Source organism: Pan paniscus, chromosome 8 (genome assembly GCF_029289425.2).
Source record: "Pan paniscus chromosome 8, NHGRI_mPanPan1-v2.0_pri, whole genome shotgun sequence".
NCBI classification, from domain to species: domain Eukaryota; kingdom Metazoa; phylum Chordata; class Mammalia; order Primates; family Hominidae; genus Pan; species Pan paniscus.
In genome coordinates, this window is record NC_073257.2 from 61,269,769 (window position 1) to 61,287,802 (window position 18,034).

Genomic DNA, 18,034 nt, shown 5'->3' on the forward strand with positions numbered 1-18,034 from the left:
TTACCATTCAGGACATAGGCATGGGCAAGGACTTCATGTCTAAAACACCAAAGCAATGGCAACAAAAGCCAAAATTGACAAATGGGATCTAATTAAACTAAAGAGCTTCTGCACAGCAAAAGAAACTACCATCAGAGTGAACAGGCAACCTACAAAATGGGAGAAAATTTTTGCAACCTACTCATCTGACAAAGGGCTAATATCCAGAATCTACAATGAACTCAAACAAATTTACAAGAAAAAAACAAACAATCCCATCAAAAAGTGGGCAAAGGACATGAACAGACACTTCTCAAAAGAAGACATTTATGCAGTCAAAAAACACATGAAAAAATGCTCACCATCACTGGCCATCAGAGAAATGCAAATCAAAACCACAATGAGATACCATCTCACACCAATTAGAATGGCAATCATTAAAAAGTCAGGAAACAACAGGTGCTGGAGAGGATGTGGAGAAATAGGAACACTTTTACACTGTTGGTGGGACTGTAAACTAGTTGAACCATTGTGGAAGTCAGTGTGGCAATTCCTCAGGGATCTAGAACTAGAAATACCATTTGACCCAGCCATCCCATTACTGGGTATATACCCAAAGGACTATATAAATCATGCTGCTATAAAGACACATGCACACGTATGTTTATTGCGGCACTATTCACAATAGCAAAGACTTGGAACCAACCCAAATGTCCAACAATGATAGACTGGATTAATAAAATGTGGCACATATACACCATGGAATACTATGCAGCCATAAAAAATTATGTTTTTCTGTATGTTCTTTGATTGCTCCTTTGTGTGACAACAATTTTATTATACAACCTCAAATAGAAAGATAATTCAGTCTTTAAAAAATTAAAAGAAAAAGAAAAAATCCCTTTGAGAACAATATGAATTTTGCTAAAATTGAAGTAAGAACAAACATCAAATTTATTGTGAAGTTTGGGTAAAAGAATGGTGATATTATCAATGCTTTAACAAAAGTTTATGAGGACAGTGTCCCAAGGAAATCAGCAGTTAACAAATGAATAACTCGTGTTGAGAAGGGATGAAACGATGTTGAGGATGAAGCCTGCAGCAGGAGACCATCCGCGTCAGTTTGTGAGGAAAAAAATTCATCTCGTTTGGGCCCTTGTTGAAGAGGACCAATGATTAGCAGCAGAAACAAGAGCCAACATCATAGACATCTCCACTGGCTCAGCTAATACAACTCTGAGAAAAATTAAAATTGAGCATACTCCACTCCATGGTGTCAAAACCATTGTGATCAGCAGACAAGAACAGAGTTTTCAATGAACATTTTAAACAAGTGCAATCAAGACCCTGAAGCATTTCTTTGAAGAATCGTAACAGGAGATGAAACATGACCTTACCAGTATGATCCTGAAGACAAAGCATGATCAAAACAACACCTACCAAGGGGTGGAAGTGGACCAGTCACAGCAACAGTGGAGGGGTCAAGAGGAAAGGTCATGGCAACAGTTCTGCGGGTTGCTCAAGGCATTTTGCTTGTTGACTTTCTAGAGGGCCAAAGAACAATAACATCTGCTGATTATGAGAGTGTTGAGAAAGTTAGACAAAACTTTGGCAGAAAAACACCCGGGAAAGCTTCCCAGAGAGTCCTTTGCCACCATGGCAGGGCTCCTGCTCATTCCTCTCATCAAACAAGAGCAATTTTGTGACAGCTTCGATGGAAATCATTAGGCATCTACCTTACAGCCACGATTGGGCTCCTTCTGACTACTTTTTCTTTCCTAATCTTAAAACATATGTAAAGAGCATCCATTTTTCTTCATTTAATAAGGTAAAAGACTGCACTGACATGGTTAAGCTCTTGGGATCTTCAGTTCTTTAGGCTGAATAAATGGCTGGTATCACCATTTACAAAAGTGTCTTGATGTTGATGGAGTTTATGTTGAAAAATAAAGTGTGTGTGTGTATATATATATATATATATATATAAAATTTCAATTTTCTCATAAACTTATTGAAGTCCCCTTGCATTTATAGGGCACTGGGTCTATGAGAGGCCATGTGCTGTTTATGATGAAATGACTCTTAGGAAACATGCACCCTTTGAAAGCAGGGACTCAAACAGGTCCTTACACACCCATGTTCATGACCTCACTATTCACAACAGCCAAAAGCAGAAACAACCCAAATGTCCATCCACAAATAAATGGATGCACAAAATGTGGTTATACATCCAATGGAATATTATTCAGCCTTATACAGGAAGGAAATGCTGACGCATGCTACAACATGGATGAACCTGGAGGACATTATCCTAAGTGAAATAATAAGCCAGGCACAAAAAGATAAATCCCATATTGATTTCGCTACAATGAGGCACTTAGAATAGGCAAATGTATAGAAATAAAACCATTCTATTATAAAGATACATACACGTGTATGTTCATTGCAGCACTATTCACAATAGCAAAGACATGGAATCAACCCAAATGCCTGTCAATGATAAACTGGATAAAGAAAATGTGGCACATATACACCATGGAATACTATGCAGCCATAAAAAGGAATGAGACCATGTCTTTTGCAGGGATATGGATGAAGCTGGAAGCCATTATCCTCAGCAAACTAACACGGGAACAGAAAACCAAACATCACATGTTCTCACTCATAAGTGGGAGTTGAACAATCAGAACACATGGACACAGGGAAGAGAACACATAACGAGGCCTGTCAGTGGGGCACGGGAGGGAGAGCATCAGGATAAATAGCTAATGCATGCGGGGCCTAATACCTAGGTGACGGGTTGATAGGTGCAGCAAAGCACCATGGCACATGTTTACCTGTATAACGAACCTGCACATCCTGCACATGTATCCCAGAACTTAAAATAAAATATTTTTTTAAAAAAAGAAACAGAAAGCAGAGTGGTGGTTCCTAGAAGCTGGTGAGTAGAGGGGGATGAGGAGTTATTAATGGGGACAGTTTCAGTTTGGGATGATGGAGAAATTCTGGGATGGATGGCAGAGGTGGTTGAACAGCAATGTGATGCATTTAATGCCACTGAACTGTACACTTGAAAACAGTTAAAATGGTAAATGTTATGTAAGTTTTACCACAATCAAACAAACAAAAAATAAAAATAGGGAAACATGTATCCTAGTGGGGGCAACCCGGCAGGGGCACATGCAGTGTACTGGAGCGCTCAGAAGGTGGATGCAAGGTCATCCGCTCTGCATGGGTCTGACTTGGCCTTGTGCATGTTTAAAAGCTCCACTTCTCTCTGTTTCGAGATGTCAGTGTGTGAGCTGCAGAGTCACACAGTTACTCAGAAGAAAACACGGAGCCTGTCTGAACATCACAGATTGCAGGGCAGACAGTGATGTGGTGTCACTGGAGGATGAAAGGCAACTTGATATGGATGAAGAGCATGAGGGGGTAAGCCTGTCTGGGTATAAGGAGGCAGCAGGAGACGCCCCTGCCTTCGTTAAATAGCTAGGAAGTCCTAGAATGGGCTGAAATTAGACCAACTCCTGGTCCTTCCTCGGAGAGAGTACTTAAAATATGTATGTGTTGAATTCAGGGGAAAAATACAATATACCAGGAACACACTTTGCAAACTGTAAGCAGCTTACAAACATAAGTGACTCTCACAACCTTGCTCCAGAGCTGGGATGAAATAAAATTTTGTCTTTTGCTTTTTAAAAATCAGTTCAAGCCTGTACACAGTAGCCTGAAACTATCTAGATACTGAGGCCAGGCTTCTTCTTAGGAAGTTGAGGACATTTCCTCCAGACCCAAGATCTTAGCTGTGGTTTTCTGACTGTGGTGCCTCTATTTATTTATTCTTTTTTTTTTCTTTTCCTGAGACAGGGTGTCACTCTGTTGCCCAGGCTGGAGTGCAGTGGCGTGATCTTGGCCCACTGCAACCTCCGCCTCCTGGGTTCAAGCAATTCTCCTGCCTCAACCTCCCGAGTAGCTGGGACTACAGGAGGATGCCACCATGCCCGGCTAATTTTTGTATTTTTAGTAGAGATGGGGTTTCACCATATTGGTCAGGCTGGTCTTGAACTCCTGACCTCAGGTGATCCACCCACCTCGGCCTCCCAAAGTGCTGACATTACAGGCATGAGGCACCACGCCTGGCCTGGGGTGCCTTTAGATGCTGCTGGGGAGAGCTGAACTGAGTGTGTGGGACTAGCCCTGAGCTGGCTCCCTGGTCCACACTGGTCCAGTGTTTCTCTGTACAAATGTGCCAGCTCTTTCTTGTTTTACAGAGAAGGAGCCTCTGCAGGGCCCCAAGGTGTGAACACTCAGAATTCCCATCAAGGCCACCCTGGCCCCACCACAGCAGAGGGTGCCGCCAGCCACCTCAGCCATGTCCCCACCCCCAGACAAGCGTGTTATTTCAGGCTGGTCTTTGATGGAAACTGGCAGAGGGGGCTGCCAACAGGATAAACATAGCAGTGCTTTTTTTTTTTTTTTTTTTCCTGAGTTGTGGAAGCTCTGGACAATGTTGTGGTTTGGGGTAGAGAATTTGGATGCCTTTAGTTAGAAACAAAATCTATAGGAAAAAAAAGGAAATCCCTGCCTTGCGGGTTGTGGTTTTTGTTTTGTTTTTGTTTTTTAATTTTCAAAGCACCTTCCCAGTCCTTCTCCGCAGTTGGTTGTATTTCTAAGTATTGAGAAGCAGTGTGAGGTAGTAGCTCTGTGACAGGCGGCAGGGATAGTGTGGTGACCCAGCTGACAGGGCCTGCCCTCACTGTCCCCAGGAGAGAAGAAAGCCATCCTTTAATGACCTTGTTCCCCAAGGAAGAACAGTCTAAGGAAGGAAGGAAGACCCTGCCAGACAAGCCCTGCTAGAAGCTGGGGACTGATCGCCAGTGTCAGGGAAGGTCCCCAGCAATGACGGGAGCTGAAGCTTGTGGAACGGCCTCTGTGCCGGGCACAGTGCTCCATGTGTTCACACAGGTCATATGACATTAGCCGAGGGTTTTATCTCCAGGCCACACCGAGAGCAAGCTGATGAGGGAGGCAGCCCTGGGCTCTCTACCTCCCAGCATGACTACTCCCAGCTCCAGGACTGTGGGACAGCTTGGCCTTGGGGCGCAGCCCCCCATGTCCCTGCAGCATCCTCACCCGCCCCTGCCCTCTGCCCTGGAGATGAATTTGTTCCAGATAGGAAGGTGACTGTTTAAGTCCTGTTGGCCCTAGCCACTTTTCAAATGAGGACGCTGCAGGTCAGAGAGCTCAAGTGGCTTCTCAAAGACACAGAGTCATGGAAAAGGACATTCGAGTTTTGGACCAGAGCTTCTGACCCTAAAGCCAATGCTCACCCTACAGTGAGAAGAGCCATAGCTGAAGCAAGAGAAAGCAAATGGCATGGCGTGTGAGGAGAAACAACTCCAGACACCAAGCCCCTGCTGGGAAATCCAGTCCTGAGTCTGGTGTCAAAGCTTGACAGCACAGCTTGGAACGCTCTGTTAGTTTACAGCCTGCATGTGACACATATTATCGTTTTACTTGCAAATAGAATAACGAGACAGGGAGAGAGGGAGGGGCAGAGAATGAAATAAAAACAGAGAGAGATTTGGAGCAAGGTTGGATTAGGAAGAGAATGTGCAAGAATGCAGAGGAGATGAAAACAAAACAAAATAAAACAAAACTAAACAAAAAATAGCAACAACAACAAAAAACCCAGCTGAGCTATGATGGAGCTATGATGGAGGGCAGGTGCACGTGAAGGACAGGTGGAAGCCAAGGCTCTCTGCAGGTTTTCAGGAATTGCCCCCAGATGGTGGTGTCAGCCTCAAGTAGCGTGGTTGCTGTCCAGATTGAGATAAGACAGGAGAAGCCTCCAGGGTTGAGGGGTCAAGAAAACAGTGTCTCTGCATACCCATGTCTGTTAACTCAAGAAGTTCCAAACCCTGGGTGAATAACCTCACTCACATGTCTTCCAGCCAGTCACGTTCTGTCAATGGTCAGGTGGAAATAAACAGGTGATTGTACATTAGCAACTGTCTGCATCTTTACTGAGCTATCTGGAATCAACCATGGGGACAATAATTTTCATATAGATTCCCAATCTGTCCAAGAAAAACAAATAGAAGCTAGAAGTAACTGGGCCTTCCAGACCCCTTCACTGGGGATGAGAGTGTGAAGAATGCCTGGATTTAGAGAAGCCTTAAGGCACAGAACCTTTCTCTGCAATGAATCTTTTTGTTCTTTTGGCTACACCGTAGGCATACCAGAGTATCCTTTTCACTGTAGCATGTATTCTAACTTCTAAATGGCCTCAGTTTCCTCATCCTGGAACAAGACTATCTTGTGAACTGGTTTGGAGAGACAGTGTGAAGCCACCAGAGCCCACTTCACTTGTTCACTACTTGAAATCCCTTCAGCCCATCTCAGTTCCCAGGTAGCTTCTGGGTCCACTGTTTATTACAGTCCCCGAGGTGGGCTGGCCACCAAGGGGCCAAATGCTCCTGCTCTCTGGGACCTGGCACTTCCCCAGAAGAGGCCCGCTTCCCCAGAAGAGTCCCACTCCCTGACCAGGGCTGGCCCTACTGGCTGGTCTTTATGGTCCAGGAAGGTCCCCGCCCTCTGCCTCCTGGCAGATTCTTGCCCCTCCTCCAGGGCTCAACTCAGACAGACACTTCCTCCAGAGAGTCTATCCTAACTCTTTCCTCCTTTTAGTTTCCTGGACACCTTGGGATTACTTCTCATTAGGTTCTTATACCAGAACATCTTTTGGTTCTGATATAACTCATACTTCCTATGACATAATAGGAAGAGCACAGGATTGGTACTGGGAAACTTTGAGTTTGAATCCAGCTCTGCAACTAACAGTGTGGCCTTTGGCAAGTCTCTTATGATGACCCTGAACCTCATTTCTCAGAGCCATCCAGTAGCAATGATGCCACCTGCCTTTCAGGGCTGCCATGCAGTCCCTGGCACCATGTCTGGCAAGCAGAAGATACTCTGGCAACAGTAACCATCATAGGATGTTTTGCCTATTGGTGTGCTTCTATGTGAACACATGAATACCGTGTGAATTCAGTGTCTGACATAGTAGGAGCTCAGCAAAGATTTATGGAACTGACGCTGACCTCTGAAATGTCCCTTGAGCAAGCTAAGCTTATCTAGGGGAAGTTCCCACTCCCAGAATGGCTGACTGTGCTTCTTTCAGTGGGAGGTGCCCAGCTGCCACCTTCCAATGAATCCTCCCATCCAGCCCTGCTGGAGAAGGCTGGGCCTCAGCCGTCCTCCAGGGTTGGGCAGGGAGGCCACAGACAAGAGCCAGGGCATGAGGAGCTATGGAAGGGGCAGAGAAAGCCTGAGTCCAGATCCTGATGCCCACCCTGGATCTCTGTTACCTAAACTCTCCTTTAAATCGTGGTCTTTTGTATAAATGGTGGGGAACGAAAGGGGTGTTTAAGTAGACAACCTCTAGTATCTCTTTTAGTGAGGATATCCTATAGAGAGGTCATGTTCCTGGAAACCAAGTCACCATCTTCTGGCACCTGGGAAGGCCTGCACTGCTACCTGGGGGCGGAGATAAAATCTGCCACTGCACAGCGAGGGCCTCCTGAGTCCCACTCCCCGGCCAGGGCCTTTCTTTGATTGTCCTTCCATTAACGTGCCAAAGAACACCCAGAAGGCATCTTCCTAGGTATCCCTGGGGTCAGTCCTTATTATGCTCACCTGCTGCTTGCCTCCTGAGAGCTGAGGCACTTCCCATTGAACTTGCCAGCTCTGTGCTGCCACAGGGGCTGCCATCACAGCCAGCAGCCGTGTCAGTGGTGATCGGGGTTGGGAGAGCATGGGACCCCACCTGGGCTTCCTGCTCCTCCGGTTCCAGATGCTGCTGAAGACAGGGCTGGGTGGCTGGCTGCCTGTGGGGATCTCACCAGTCCCAAGGCCTGCCTGCAGCGCACCACGGGCTCTGATCATGGCCACTGCTGCCACTGCCATGGGACACGCCCATGCCCAGCACAGGCCTGCTCTTGCAACCGTGAAGCTCCACACCATGCTGGGCTGGGCTTCCAAGGTGGCAGCTCACAGCCACCGAGGCCTGGGTCAACAGCACAGAGGGGAAACTGCAGAAAGGTAGGCGGGAGCCAGGTATGAAGGGCCTTGCTACTCCTCGAGGTGCTGGGCATCCTGAGGGCAGTCGGGGCAGGATGTCGGGCAGGGGTAACTCGGCCAGTCTGCATGTCGGATCGTGGATTAAATGGCAGGGAACAGGTCAGGGGTCAGAGTGGTGGTCCATGACAGAGGTGATCAGAGCTGATGGGAAGCAGGAGCTATGTGAATGAAGACAATGGGGGAGGTGCCGGCATGCAGGGGAGATGGACAGGAGAGAGGAGGGCTCCAGCTCTGCCACCCTGGGCCAGCTAGCTGAGGTCTGCTTCTTCATCTGCAAATTGGCATAGAGTAGCACTGGCTTAATGAGATAAGACAGAAAACATACTTACCACAGTGCCAGGCACCTGGTATTTTCAATAAGTTAGCAGTGATTCCGCTGCTGCTGCCGGTGGCCCATATCTCCAATGCTAGATTTGCAGCTTTAGCCATGGGGTGAGCGGTGGAGCCCTAACCAGGATGGCTGGGTATCAAGGGATGCAGGGTGCTCTGATGCATTCAGTATTGGGTGTGTACTTCCAAGAGTCATGAGGGAGCTGCAAGGGGGGAGCTCGTGGGTGGACATGGAGCTCAGGAGAGGGCTCCACGGGGGCTGTGCAGGTGGGGTCCTTGGGATACAGCTGAACAGTGGTTGAAAATAAGACATTCTCTGCCAGAGAACACATGCTCAGCAGCGAACCCCAGAGGGCTTGGGCAGAGCTGAGTTCAGGGGAGGGGGAGCAAAGGCAGCCAGCAGAGGGTGAGAGACAGACAGCAGGGAGCAGGCAGTGTAGACTCCAGGCTGCAGAGAGAAGGAACCAGAGGAAAATAGTGGCTTGGGAGGGGTCTGTGCAGGTTGAGAAACACTTGTCATTTTGGAGATAGAAGGAGAAGTTGAATGTGCAAAAAAGATGAGGGGTTACATGGTGAAGGAGAACCCCAAGGAAACTAGAAATGAATCCTGATGAGGTGGAAGAATGAGGAAGCAGGAACAAGACATTGTAAGAATGAAAGAGCAAAAGAACTAACACAACTAACTCCATTTTCAATTAAGGGAGCCCTTATCCATTCCTGCACGTAGGCTAGGATAATTTTAGGGCACTGAGATAAAATGCAAAAACAGCAATCATGTAGTTTTTGAAACTAACTCTGGGATTAAAGGAGAAGTATGTAAACAACTATGTTTCATTGAAGGTTTATAGGAGCTTTGTGATCTGACCAAGGACAAAGGAGTTTCCAACTTCCTGGATCCTCGCTGGGGCCCAGATGTTAGCAGTTGTTGGTCATGTCTTTAACATAAAAAGAGCCTAGAATTTGTACTGACTTGAGATGGTCTCTGCAACACTAGTCTGCCATATCCTCAGGCTGCCAGCTCTTGAATAAGCCTGCTTTTCCTTCCACCAAATCTTGTCTCTCAAGTTTGGCTTCCAAGCAGTGAGCAGGAGAACCTGATTTCAGTTACAACATTTTAAGGAATTCCAAACTGACTATGAAATGGGCTGGGGTGCAGTCACAGGGCACTCAGAACTGGGGTACTGTGATAACCTGGGAACCCACACATGGGCTGAGGGAGAAAAGAGATGGAGGAGACCCCACAAAGGGGAGGATTGGGTAGCCCCAATCCTTAGCTGAGCCAAAGATCAGCCCTGCAAGAGGTCAGGGTTCCTCCAGCCAGCAGGAGTGAGGGTGGGAGCAGAGAGGCTTCCTGGAGCCAGAGCTTAGAGCAAGGGGCAGTTTTAGGTTTAGAATGCCTGGGAGGTCGCCAGGCTGGCAGGTACCTTTCCATCTCCTTAGTTTGCCCAGCTTCCTCATGATGTTCTCTGGGTCCATTGTGGCCAGGACACTGGCTTAGGACCCTCTCTAAAGTCTCCATCTTTTGTGGACCACAGACCCCTTTTAGAAAACTGAAGAGAACATCAGACCCTCACACACACAACACAAACGTCTGCATAAAAATTCCTGGGTGTTGTTGGCTTCCCTGAGATCCATCCGTAGACCCAGGAGTCTGAGGTACTAAGTGTACACATAAACAGGAAGTAATCACCCTGGCCACCCCCAGCATGTAGAAAGCTGTCATAAAGGAAAACAGAAGGCTGACTCCTTCAGCACAGCCAAGAACCCCATACAGACCACCTACTAATGAGCTTTCTCCTCGTTGTTGATGGAGGACGCTTGTAATAAAGTTTAATGTGGAAGAACAAGTTGCATTTAACCAAAGCTGTAAACATCTCTAATTATATTTAAAACTGTAGAGTGCAGTACATTAACATTTAACAATCAGACACTAAATTGGAGTGACGCTAATAGCATTGTGTTTATTAGAAATTGGGCACCAAGTCGTCTTTCACCAGTGACAACAGAAGGAACAGAAAACCTCCATGGCCACTCTTCCCCACCACGCTGCATGTTCAGGAAGAGTCTTGTCCAAATCCCCACCCCCTGAGAAGATGAGGATTGCTCTGGGGAAAATACACTCAGCAGACCAGACACAGCTCAGCGCCCACGTCTGTTAGCCTTATGCACTGGGGAATTTTTTTTTCCCAGAGAAAGAAAGCACTTCTAAAAAGCAGTAATCAATTAATTCAGAATGAGCAAAGGCTCAACCTCTATTCTCCCTGCCCTCTGCAGAGTTCACACTGCAGAGCCCTTCTTCCTTTGAGACAACCCTAGGAGCAGCTTTCTCCTGGCTCTCCCCTGCTGCTGTGACTGTCACTGTCCTCTGATCTCCACCTGGATCTCCTCACCTGCTGCATACCTGCCAGCATGGATGCTCCCCACTGCTCAGGCCCAGCCCTTCCCCTCCTCAATGTGCAGGCAGCCTCTCCCTGGGAATCTTGCCCACTGTCAGGGCTTTGGCTGTGACCTATGCCCTGAGGACACCCCCTTTCCCGCAATGAGCACCAGATCCATGTTTCCAACAGTTTACATCCTTGCCACTCAAAGTGTGGTTCAGGGACCAGAAGCATGGACATCCCTGGGAGCTTGTTAGAAATTCAGAATCGCAGGTCCTATCCCAGACCTCCTGAGCCAGGACCTACATTTTTTTTTTTTTTTTTTGAGACGGAATCTCACTCTGTTGCCCAGGCTGGAGTGCAGTGGCACGATCTCGGCTCACTGCAAGCTCCGCCTCCCGGGTTCATGCCATTCTCCTGCCTCAGCCTCCCAAGTAGCTGGGACTATAGGCACCCACCACCATGCCTGGCTAATTTTTTATATTTTTAGTAGAGACAGGGTTTCACCGTGTTAGCCAGGATGGTCTCGATCTCCTGACCTCATGATCTGCCCGCCTCAGCCTCCCAAAGTGCTGGGATTACAGGCGTGAGCCACCGTGCCCACCCAGGATCTACATTTTAACAAGATCCCGATGATTTGTGCATACATTAAAGGTTGAGAAAGCACTAGTCTACGTGCCCATCTATCTGGACACCCCACAGCCACTCCAGCCCAGCATGGCCATGCTGAATGCAGACCCCTCCCCTAGACCACGAATTTCTGTTTGGTTTTCCTTCCTGATGAACAGTTTCTATCCTATGTATGGAGATGGGAGTGTGGTCTGGAGTGGGGTCAATGTCCCCACCATGTGGCTGCCTCACTTTTTAATGGGCTCCAAATGACACAGAGCTGGGTCACCTGGGTCTCACTGCAGTTTCCTGGATCAGGGATACTGGAAAGATGTCATGTTCCACATGGACACCAGCCTAAGCTTTAGGCTGACACAAAAAGACTCCCTCCAGCATGCAAGTGGCATGGCTCTTTTTTGTTACCACACTGTTCCCTTCCACTTGTTGGTGCCAGTGCCCCTCAGTCCTCCTCTGGTCCTGTTGGTGTCCCTCTCCAAATCTGAGGCCTCCCTTCCTTAGGGAGAGCATCAGTCCTGGAGCCCTCCATCGGGAGCTCTCCATTAAGAAGGGCATCTTCAGAACCCAGGATGGGGCCCACTCAGGCAGCAGGACACACAGTGCAGCAGGAGCTCAGGGGCTGCAATGCAGCCACTGGGTGTGACCTAATTGGGCACCCTGGGTACTGATATCAGTATTTTGTTTGTTTGTTTGTTTGTTTGTTTTGCTTCCTGTTCTGGGAAGCAACTTTGATGCATACTGTATTCATATTCTTTATGCAACCCGACTGGCTTGACCAAAACCAGGATTTAAACAGCAGAGTAATTAGAGAGTTTATGGAAGAGAAGAGTCTGGGGATGTTAGGGACTTGGGTAGAGTCCTGCCCTTCCAGGACATTCTCCTCCCTGCTGCTTGCTCAGTGTCTGTTGCCTTCCAAGTCTTCTCCACTAGGCAGGAGATGTGGCAACAGATAGATATGTGCCATTCCAGCTTCACTGCCCAAGGCAAAGATGATTTCTTTCTCCCCAGGATTTTGATATTCCAGGGGGCCATGTGCATGCTTGGGACCATTTCTGGCATGAGCTCCATTCTTTGCTCAGCCTAGGTTACAGTCATGCATATCAGAGGCTGTGATGAGCAGGGCCATGAATAATCCCCAAAGCGAGGGGGTCTTTGGGCTCATTGCTGTGTGGGCCAGCCCACATTATCATACACTAAAAATGTATGTTCTAAATGCCCCATGTTGTCTTCACTCTCACAAGAGTCAGGAGGTGGGAGGCCTGGCTTTTCCTTATTTTCGCTGTGAGCTAACGGAGTGGCGGTACATTCGTAAAAAGGTGACTCTAAGGAATCCCAGGCCTCTCCTCCACTACAGCTGCTTCAGGGCAGGCCTCGGGGCTTTGGCTTGGCAAGACAGTTTCACCCAGGTGGATGCCCCTTCATACCTCCCGGCTTCCTGTGCTGACTCCATGCCAACCATGCCAAGGCCAAAACTCACCACCAAATCTGAGAGCATCTGCTGTCTGCCTGAAAGAAGCCACTGCACTCTAACCAATGGGTTCATACTTGTTTTAGCTTCATTTAAACATTTAAGCAATGGTCCATTTTGAAAATTACTCATATGTAGTTTCTGCCATTGATGTCTTATAGTGAAAACAAATTGACAAACTTTCCCTAATTTCTATTTCAATGATATGTGATATGTTTCCCCTTATCTTTGGAAATGACAATGCATGATTGGTGGTCCATGGACAAACAATGAATGAGTGGGCACATTTTTTTAAGCTTACTGTGGCAATAATGTCAATATATCCTCTCAGACAAGCACCTGATACAAGTCATCCATTGCTTCCAGTTCTGAGCACAGCTTGGGCATTTGCTTCTGGAGATAACAGTGGGACCAGCTCTGCCTGGATGCTGTCCATAGTTTCCAAGATTCCCCTGGGCAGCATTTTCAGTAGGAGGAGATAATCTGCAGGTTCCCATTCACACACCTTAGTGTGGATTCATGCAGTGATGACCACAGTTTGGGAGAAAGAGGCTGGATTCAATCTATAATATAACAATGACTGGTTTGACTCTAACTGGGAGCTACCAGCTCTTAAGAGCATGTGTTCTTGGTAGAATGTGTTCCTGTCCATGCATAATAACCCTAAGCTCTCTTTGGATTTAAGTGGGTGGGTTTGGGGGTGAATGAAGTTCATTTCCGTTCTGTAGAGGCCTAAGGGGCCTGGGAAGATATTACCCCCTGGCCTGTTGCCCTCTTCCCGCCATTTCCTTTTCACGTGCCCCCTCTCCTTCCCATTTGGCACCCCCAGAGCCCCACAAACCCATAAGGCTCCTTGGGCAAATTAGGAGATCATCCTCTGCCCTAAAAACACTATACATCTGTCAGAACACTGCCATGATAAAATTAAAAATCCCTGTGATAATTATTATATAAATGGTGTGCTAACCATATATCCTCCCCTCCCAAAGAGATGCTCAAAGAAGTTCTAGTGAGTTCTTCCAAATGGGTCTTTCTTCCTCAAAAGCTGCATGGTTTATTCAGTGCCTTCGAGATCTGGCAGAGAGGGAGGAATGAGACACAGGTGTTATCCAGAGAGGGTGAACTTCCACTTTGTAAAGGCAGACCGGTTTGCTCCCAGAAAATCAATATCTGCTTCCAATTTGGACCCTTTCCAATAAACCATAAACTGTCATGAGTCTTTGGGAACATTACTCTAGGGCTAAGTTGGTGGACAAATATTTGGTTTTTAAAGTTATTGCAATGAATGACTTAAATAGTGAAGAAATTTTCATTTTGAAAATGCAGACTGGCTTTAGCATGAATGTCAACACAGAGCATTTGTGTAGCAATTTACAGTTTCTAGAACTGGCAAGATTCATTATCCCATTTTACCCTCAAGATTTCTATGGGAAGTTAAGTCGTCTTTACACAAACATGGAGTCTGAGGTCATTAGGGGATAAGAAATTCAGCCAAGTTCACACAGCTATATAGAGGGCACAACTCATACCCCAGCTGTGTTTAAAATAGATAATTTATCATATATACATGGTCCACTACATAGTCAAACAATTTCTATAGTGGGCAGTAAATAGCCACCCAGACTATACTCACATCAAGAAATGTCCTCAACAACACAGTTGACAGGATGGTGCTTTCAGAATGGATCCCCTGCCAGTAAGTCCAAGATTCCTGTGTCCCAAAGGTCCACAGAGCAACTTCCCCATGCACCCTGACCCCCCTTCAAACCCATTAGAACTCACACACAAGGTTGCAATGGGCAAGGCACTTGGCAAGAGGAGGGTCTTCAGAACACACTTTCCAGCTTGGCGTGTACTTCCCACTCTCCTACCCTGAGGGCATCTGGCAGCAGACACCCTCAGGGGCTGAATCAGAGGTGACTGAGCTTGGCACACAGTGAAGAGGCCCATGTGCTCCAGTGTGTCTTCTGATGGCCAACACCTGTGCTCCTTTGGAAAAGGGTGAGTAAGCACTTCTTAGAGAGTGTGTTTCTCTATCAGTACAGGTCCACCTTGTGAAAGGGCTGGAAGCCCTCTAGAATGGTGTTCTTCTTGTCCTGTGGCCTCAGGGTCTCATAGGTGGGCACCATGGCCTTCAGAGACAGACCTTATACTTCTAGTCAGTCTGCCCCTCTGGCCTTAATCTTCAGGGTTACTGCATCTATTTAAAACAAGAGATGCCATCTCAGGTGGTGCTGGCAATCAGCAGTTGGCTGTGGCCCTGGCAATGCCATCTGATCCTTGGAAAACCAACATATGTGCCATCTTACAGTTGGGTCCATAATGGCATTTCCTCTAGCTATATACTGTGAGCTTGTATCGTGGATACAGGAAGAGTAGAGAGTAAAATTAAGATTTAAAAACGATTTTAAAGAAAACCTGGGGAAAGAGGAGAAAAATGTGAAGGGGTTTGGCTCAGCAGAAAATCTCCTTGGCTGCTCTCAGGATCAGAATCCTTACGCTCAGGGCTCAAACCCAGGCGCATCTTGTCCCGGGAGATCTGTCAAGAGCTGTGGCCCCGATTCTTTTGGGGAGAGCAGGCTTGTACCTCTTCAAAGGCACCCAGAATGCTGCTGAAAAGGGGCTCCCCACCACTCAGAAGGCATGAGTGAAAATACAGACATAAGGGCTTTGTCTCCAAGGCTTCATAAATCACTGGGTGGCAGGTATTAAATAGAACCTTGGAGGTGGACGCTGTACTACAGCTTGTTCTCCTCGAAGAGGATCTGGGCATAGACAGTGCTGGTGGGGGCGCCTTTGGCAGCCCGGTGGGGTTTGATCAGCTCCAGCTCGGCATAGGTTAAGTTTTCCTCAGCAATCTTTGGCTATAAAAGAAAAAACAAAACAAAACACAATTCTAGCTGACCACAGGAGTTCTACATCACACATTCATTCATCAAGTATGCATGTTCATAGCATTTTGGGATTCAGAGAGGGATAAGTGGACAAGAAATTTAAGAGACTACATAATATCCAATAACATAATTAATAAGATAGATCTCATTGTCTTCTATAGAGCACTACGTCCTGCAGTGAGATCCTGTGATTTGCTTTCAAGTTGACATGAAACACTCACAAAAAAATGACTAAACACAAGGCTAAAATGAAACTTTAATGCTGAAGAGTAAAAATAATGTAACTAATGGTCTCTGATCAAAAGGGAAATATAAAAGTGGAGATGGAAACAAAAAAATTCTAAAAATTAATAACAACACTAGAACGCCACCACTTAGAAATTTTTGTAAATGACTTAGTATAAAACTATAATTTCAAAATATCTTGAAAATAATGCTAAGGAAAATATTCCTTGCCAAAACCTAAAGCCTATGTTTGAAGCAGTGCTGGGAGAAAACCATGGCCTGAAATACTTATGCTAAATAGCATGAATTAAGTAAGTCAGGCCTCCAACTCAAGCAGTTAGAAAAAGAGGAATAAAATAAAGAATAGCAGAAGGAAGAACTTCATAGAAATAAACCCAGACTGCATAAATCACCAGTAAAACAGATAAACTGAAAAATAAATTAATCAAGATAAAAAGGGAAAAAGCGTAAGTGAATAAAATAAAAAATAAGATAAGAGACATAAACGAAATGAAGGAAGTTTAAAAATGCTTAAACAAGACAGTTTGCTGAATATACTGAAAAAACTTTTAAATACAGGATAAAATGCATTATGTTCCAGAAAAATAGAAATTATAAACATTAACTCCAGGAAATCTGAATGTACCATCAAAAAGAAGGAAGGAAAGAAGGAGGGAAGAAGGAAGGAAGGAAAGAAGAAGGAAGGAAGGAAGGAAGGGAGGGAGGGAGAGAGGGAGGATATCATTTATTAATACAAATTTTAAGTTAAATTTACTCAGAGAGGATGAAGTACATTAAAAGATAGATAATCATATTCAAGTTTATTCTATTCCAGAAATGCAAAGATGGTTTGATATTAAAAAGTCTATTAATATAATTCATAATAGTAATAGATCAAAAGAGAAAAGTCATATGATTATAGATGCTAGAAAGGTACTTAATACAATTAAAAACACATTTTTGTTTAAAACAATTTTTGAATGAAGTAGGTGTAGACATATATTTTCTTAATATGATTAAGGAATATTATTAAAATAAAGAATAATTGCTTATTCAAATCTAGTGATATTAACAATTAAACCTAAAAGTTATTTTTCAATAAATGCTGTTGGAATACTTGGACAGCCATTTGAGAAAAAAAAATCACATCCTTATATCATTCTTCACCCCAGGTTAATTCCAAATGAATTAAAAATTTTAATGTGGAAAATAAACCTATAAAAGTACTACAAAATAGGTGGGGAGTTTTTTAAAAATAGCCTCCAAGTATGGAAATAATTTTAACATATGACACAAAACCCAGGAGCAAAGGAAAAAAAGATGTGTGTACATTTTCATGCTACACATGGCAAAACAGTCTCTAAATAAAATTTAAAAAAACTGAAAAAATGAGGAAGATATTTATAGCTCATATTAAAGGGCTTTGCAATTCAACAAAGATAATAATCAAGTTTCCACTAGCAAATCCAGCAAAGGACAACAGACAGGACCAGCAGTTCATGGGAAAGAAAAATGCAAGCATCTCGGACACAGATGAAATGATACTCACCCTCTCATAATCAGAAAACCGACACTTAAAGTCACACTTAGACATCATTTATTTGTCTTTCAAGTTGCCAAACATTAAAAAAAAAAGGTTGACAAAACATAAAGGTCCTCTCCTATACTATGGGTGGGAGTCTTTCTTGGTACAAGCAAATAACTGTAAACACTTAAATAGGTATCAGTAGGAGATGGGGGCATTCGTATAACACAATATACGGTGCAGTCTTTAAGAATGAGGGAGGAGCTATATGTGTACTTTATATTTCACTATCATATCCTGTGTAAATATGCGTGTATGCGTGTATGTAAGTAAATATGTGGGTACATATTTTACATACTTAGAAAATCCTGGGAACTCTCGGCACTCGTTCAGAAAATGGAGAGCACATTAACCATGGCTCTTTCTAGGGAAGTAACCTGAACAGCTGCAGGGAGACTCAGCCTTC

The 18,034-nt window shown here is 45.3% G+C and overlaps 1 protein-coding gene across 10 annotated transcripts in view; it reads right to left on the reverse strand.

Moving 5' to 3' along the window:
• Positions 1–626: 626 nt before the first annotated feature.
• Positions 627–18,034, reverse strand: part of VSTM4 (V-set and transmembrane domain containing 4) — a 112,047-nt gene continuing 94,639 nt past the window's right edge. For 3 of the 10 annotated variants that reach the window (XR_010113181.1, XR_010113180.1, XR_010113179.1), the window contains 2 exons: positions 14,707–15,788; positions 10,387–13,998 (listed from right to left, as the gene is read on the reverse strand). Coding sequence is in view for 6 of the 10 variants with exons in the window: in XM_034930480.3 (XP_034786371.1) it covers positions 15,663–15,788 (126 nt within the window). In the remaining 4 variants the exon portion in view is untranslated. Of the gene's footprint in view, positions 1,524–10,386; positions 15,789–18,034 lie in introns of those variants that run through there. The other 7 variants (XM_034930480.3, XM_063607375.1, XM_034930478.3 and 4 more) reach the window with 3 other exon arrangements.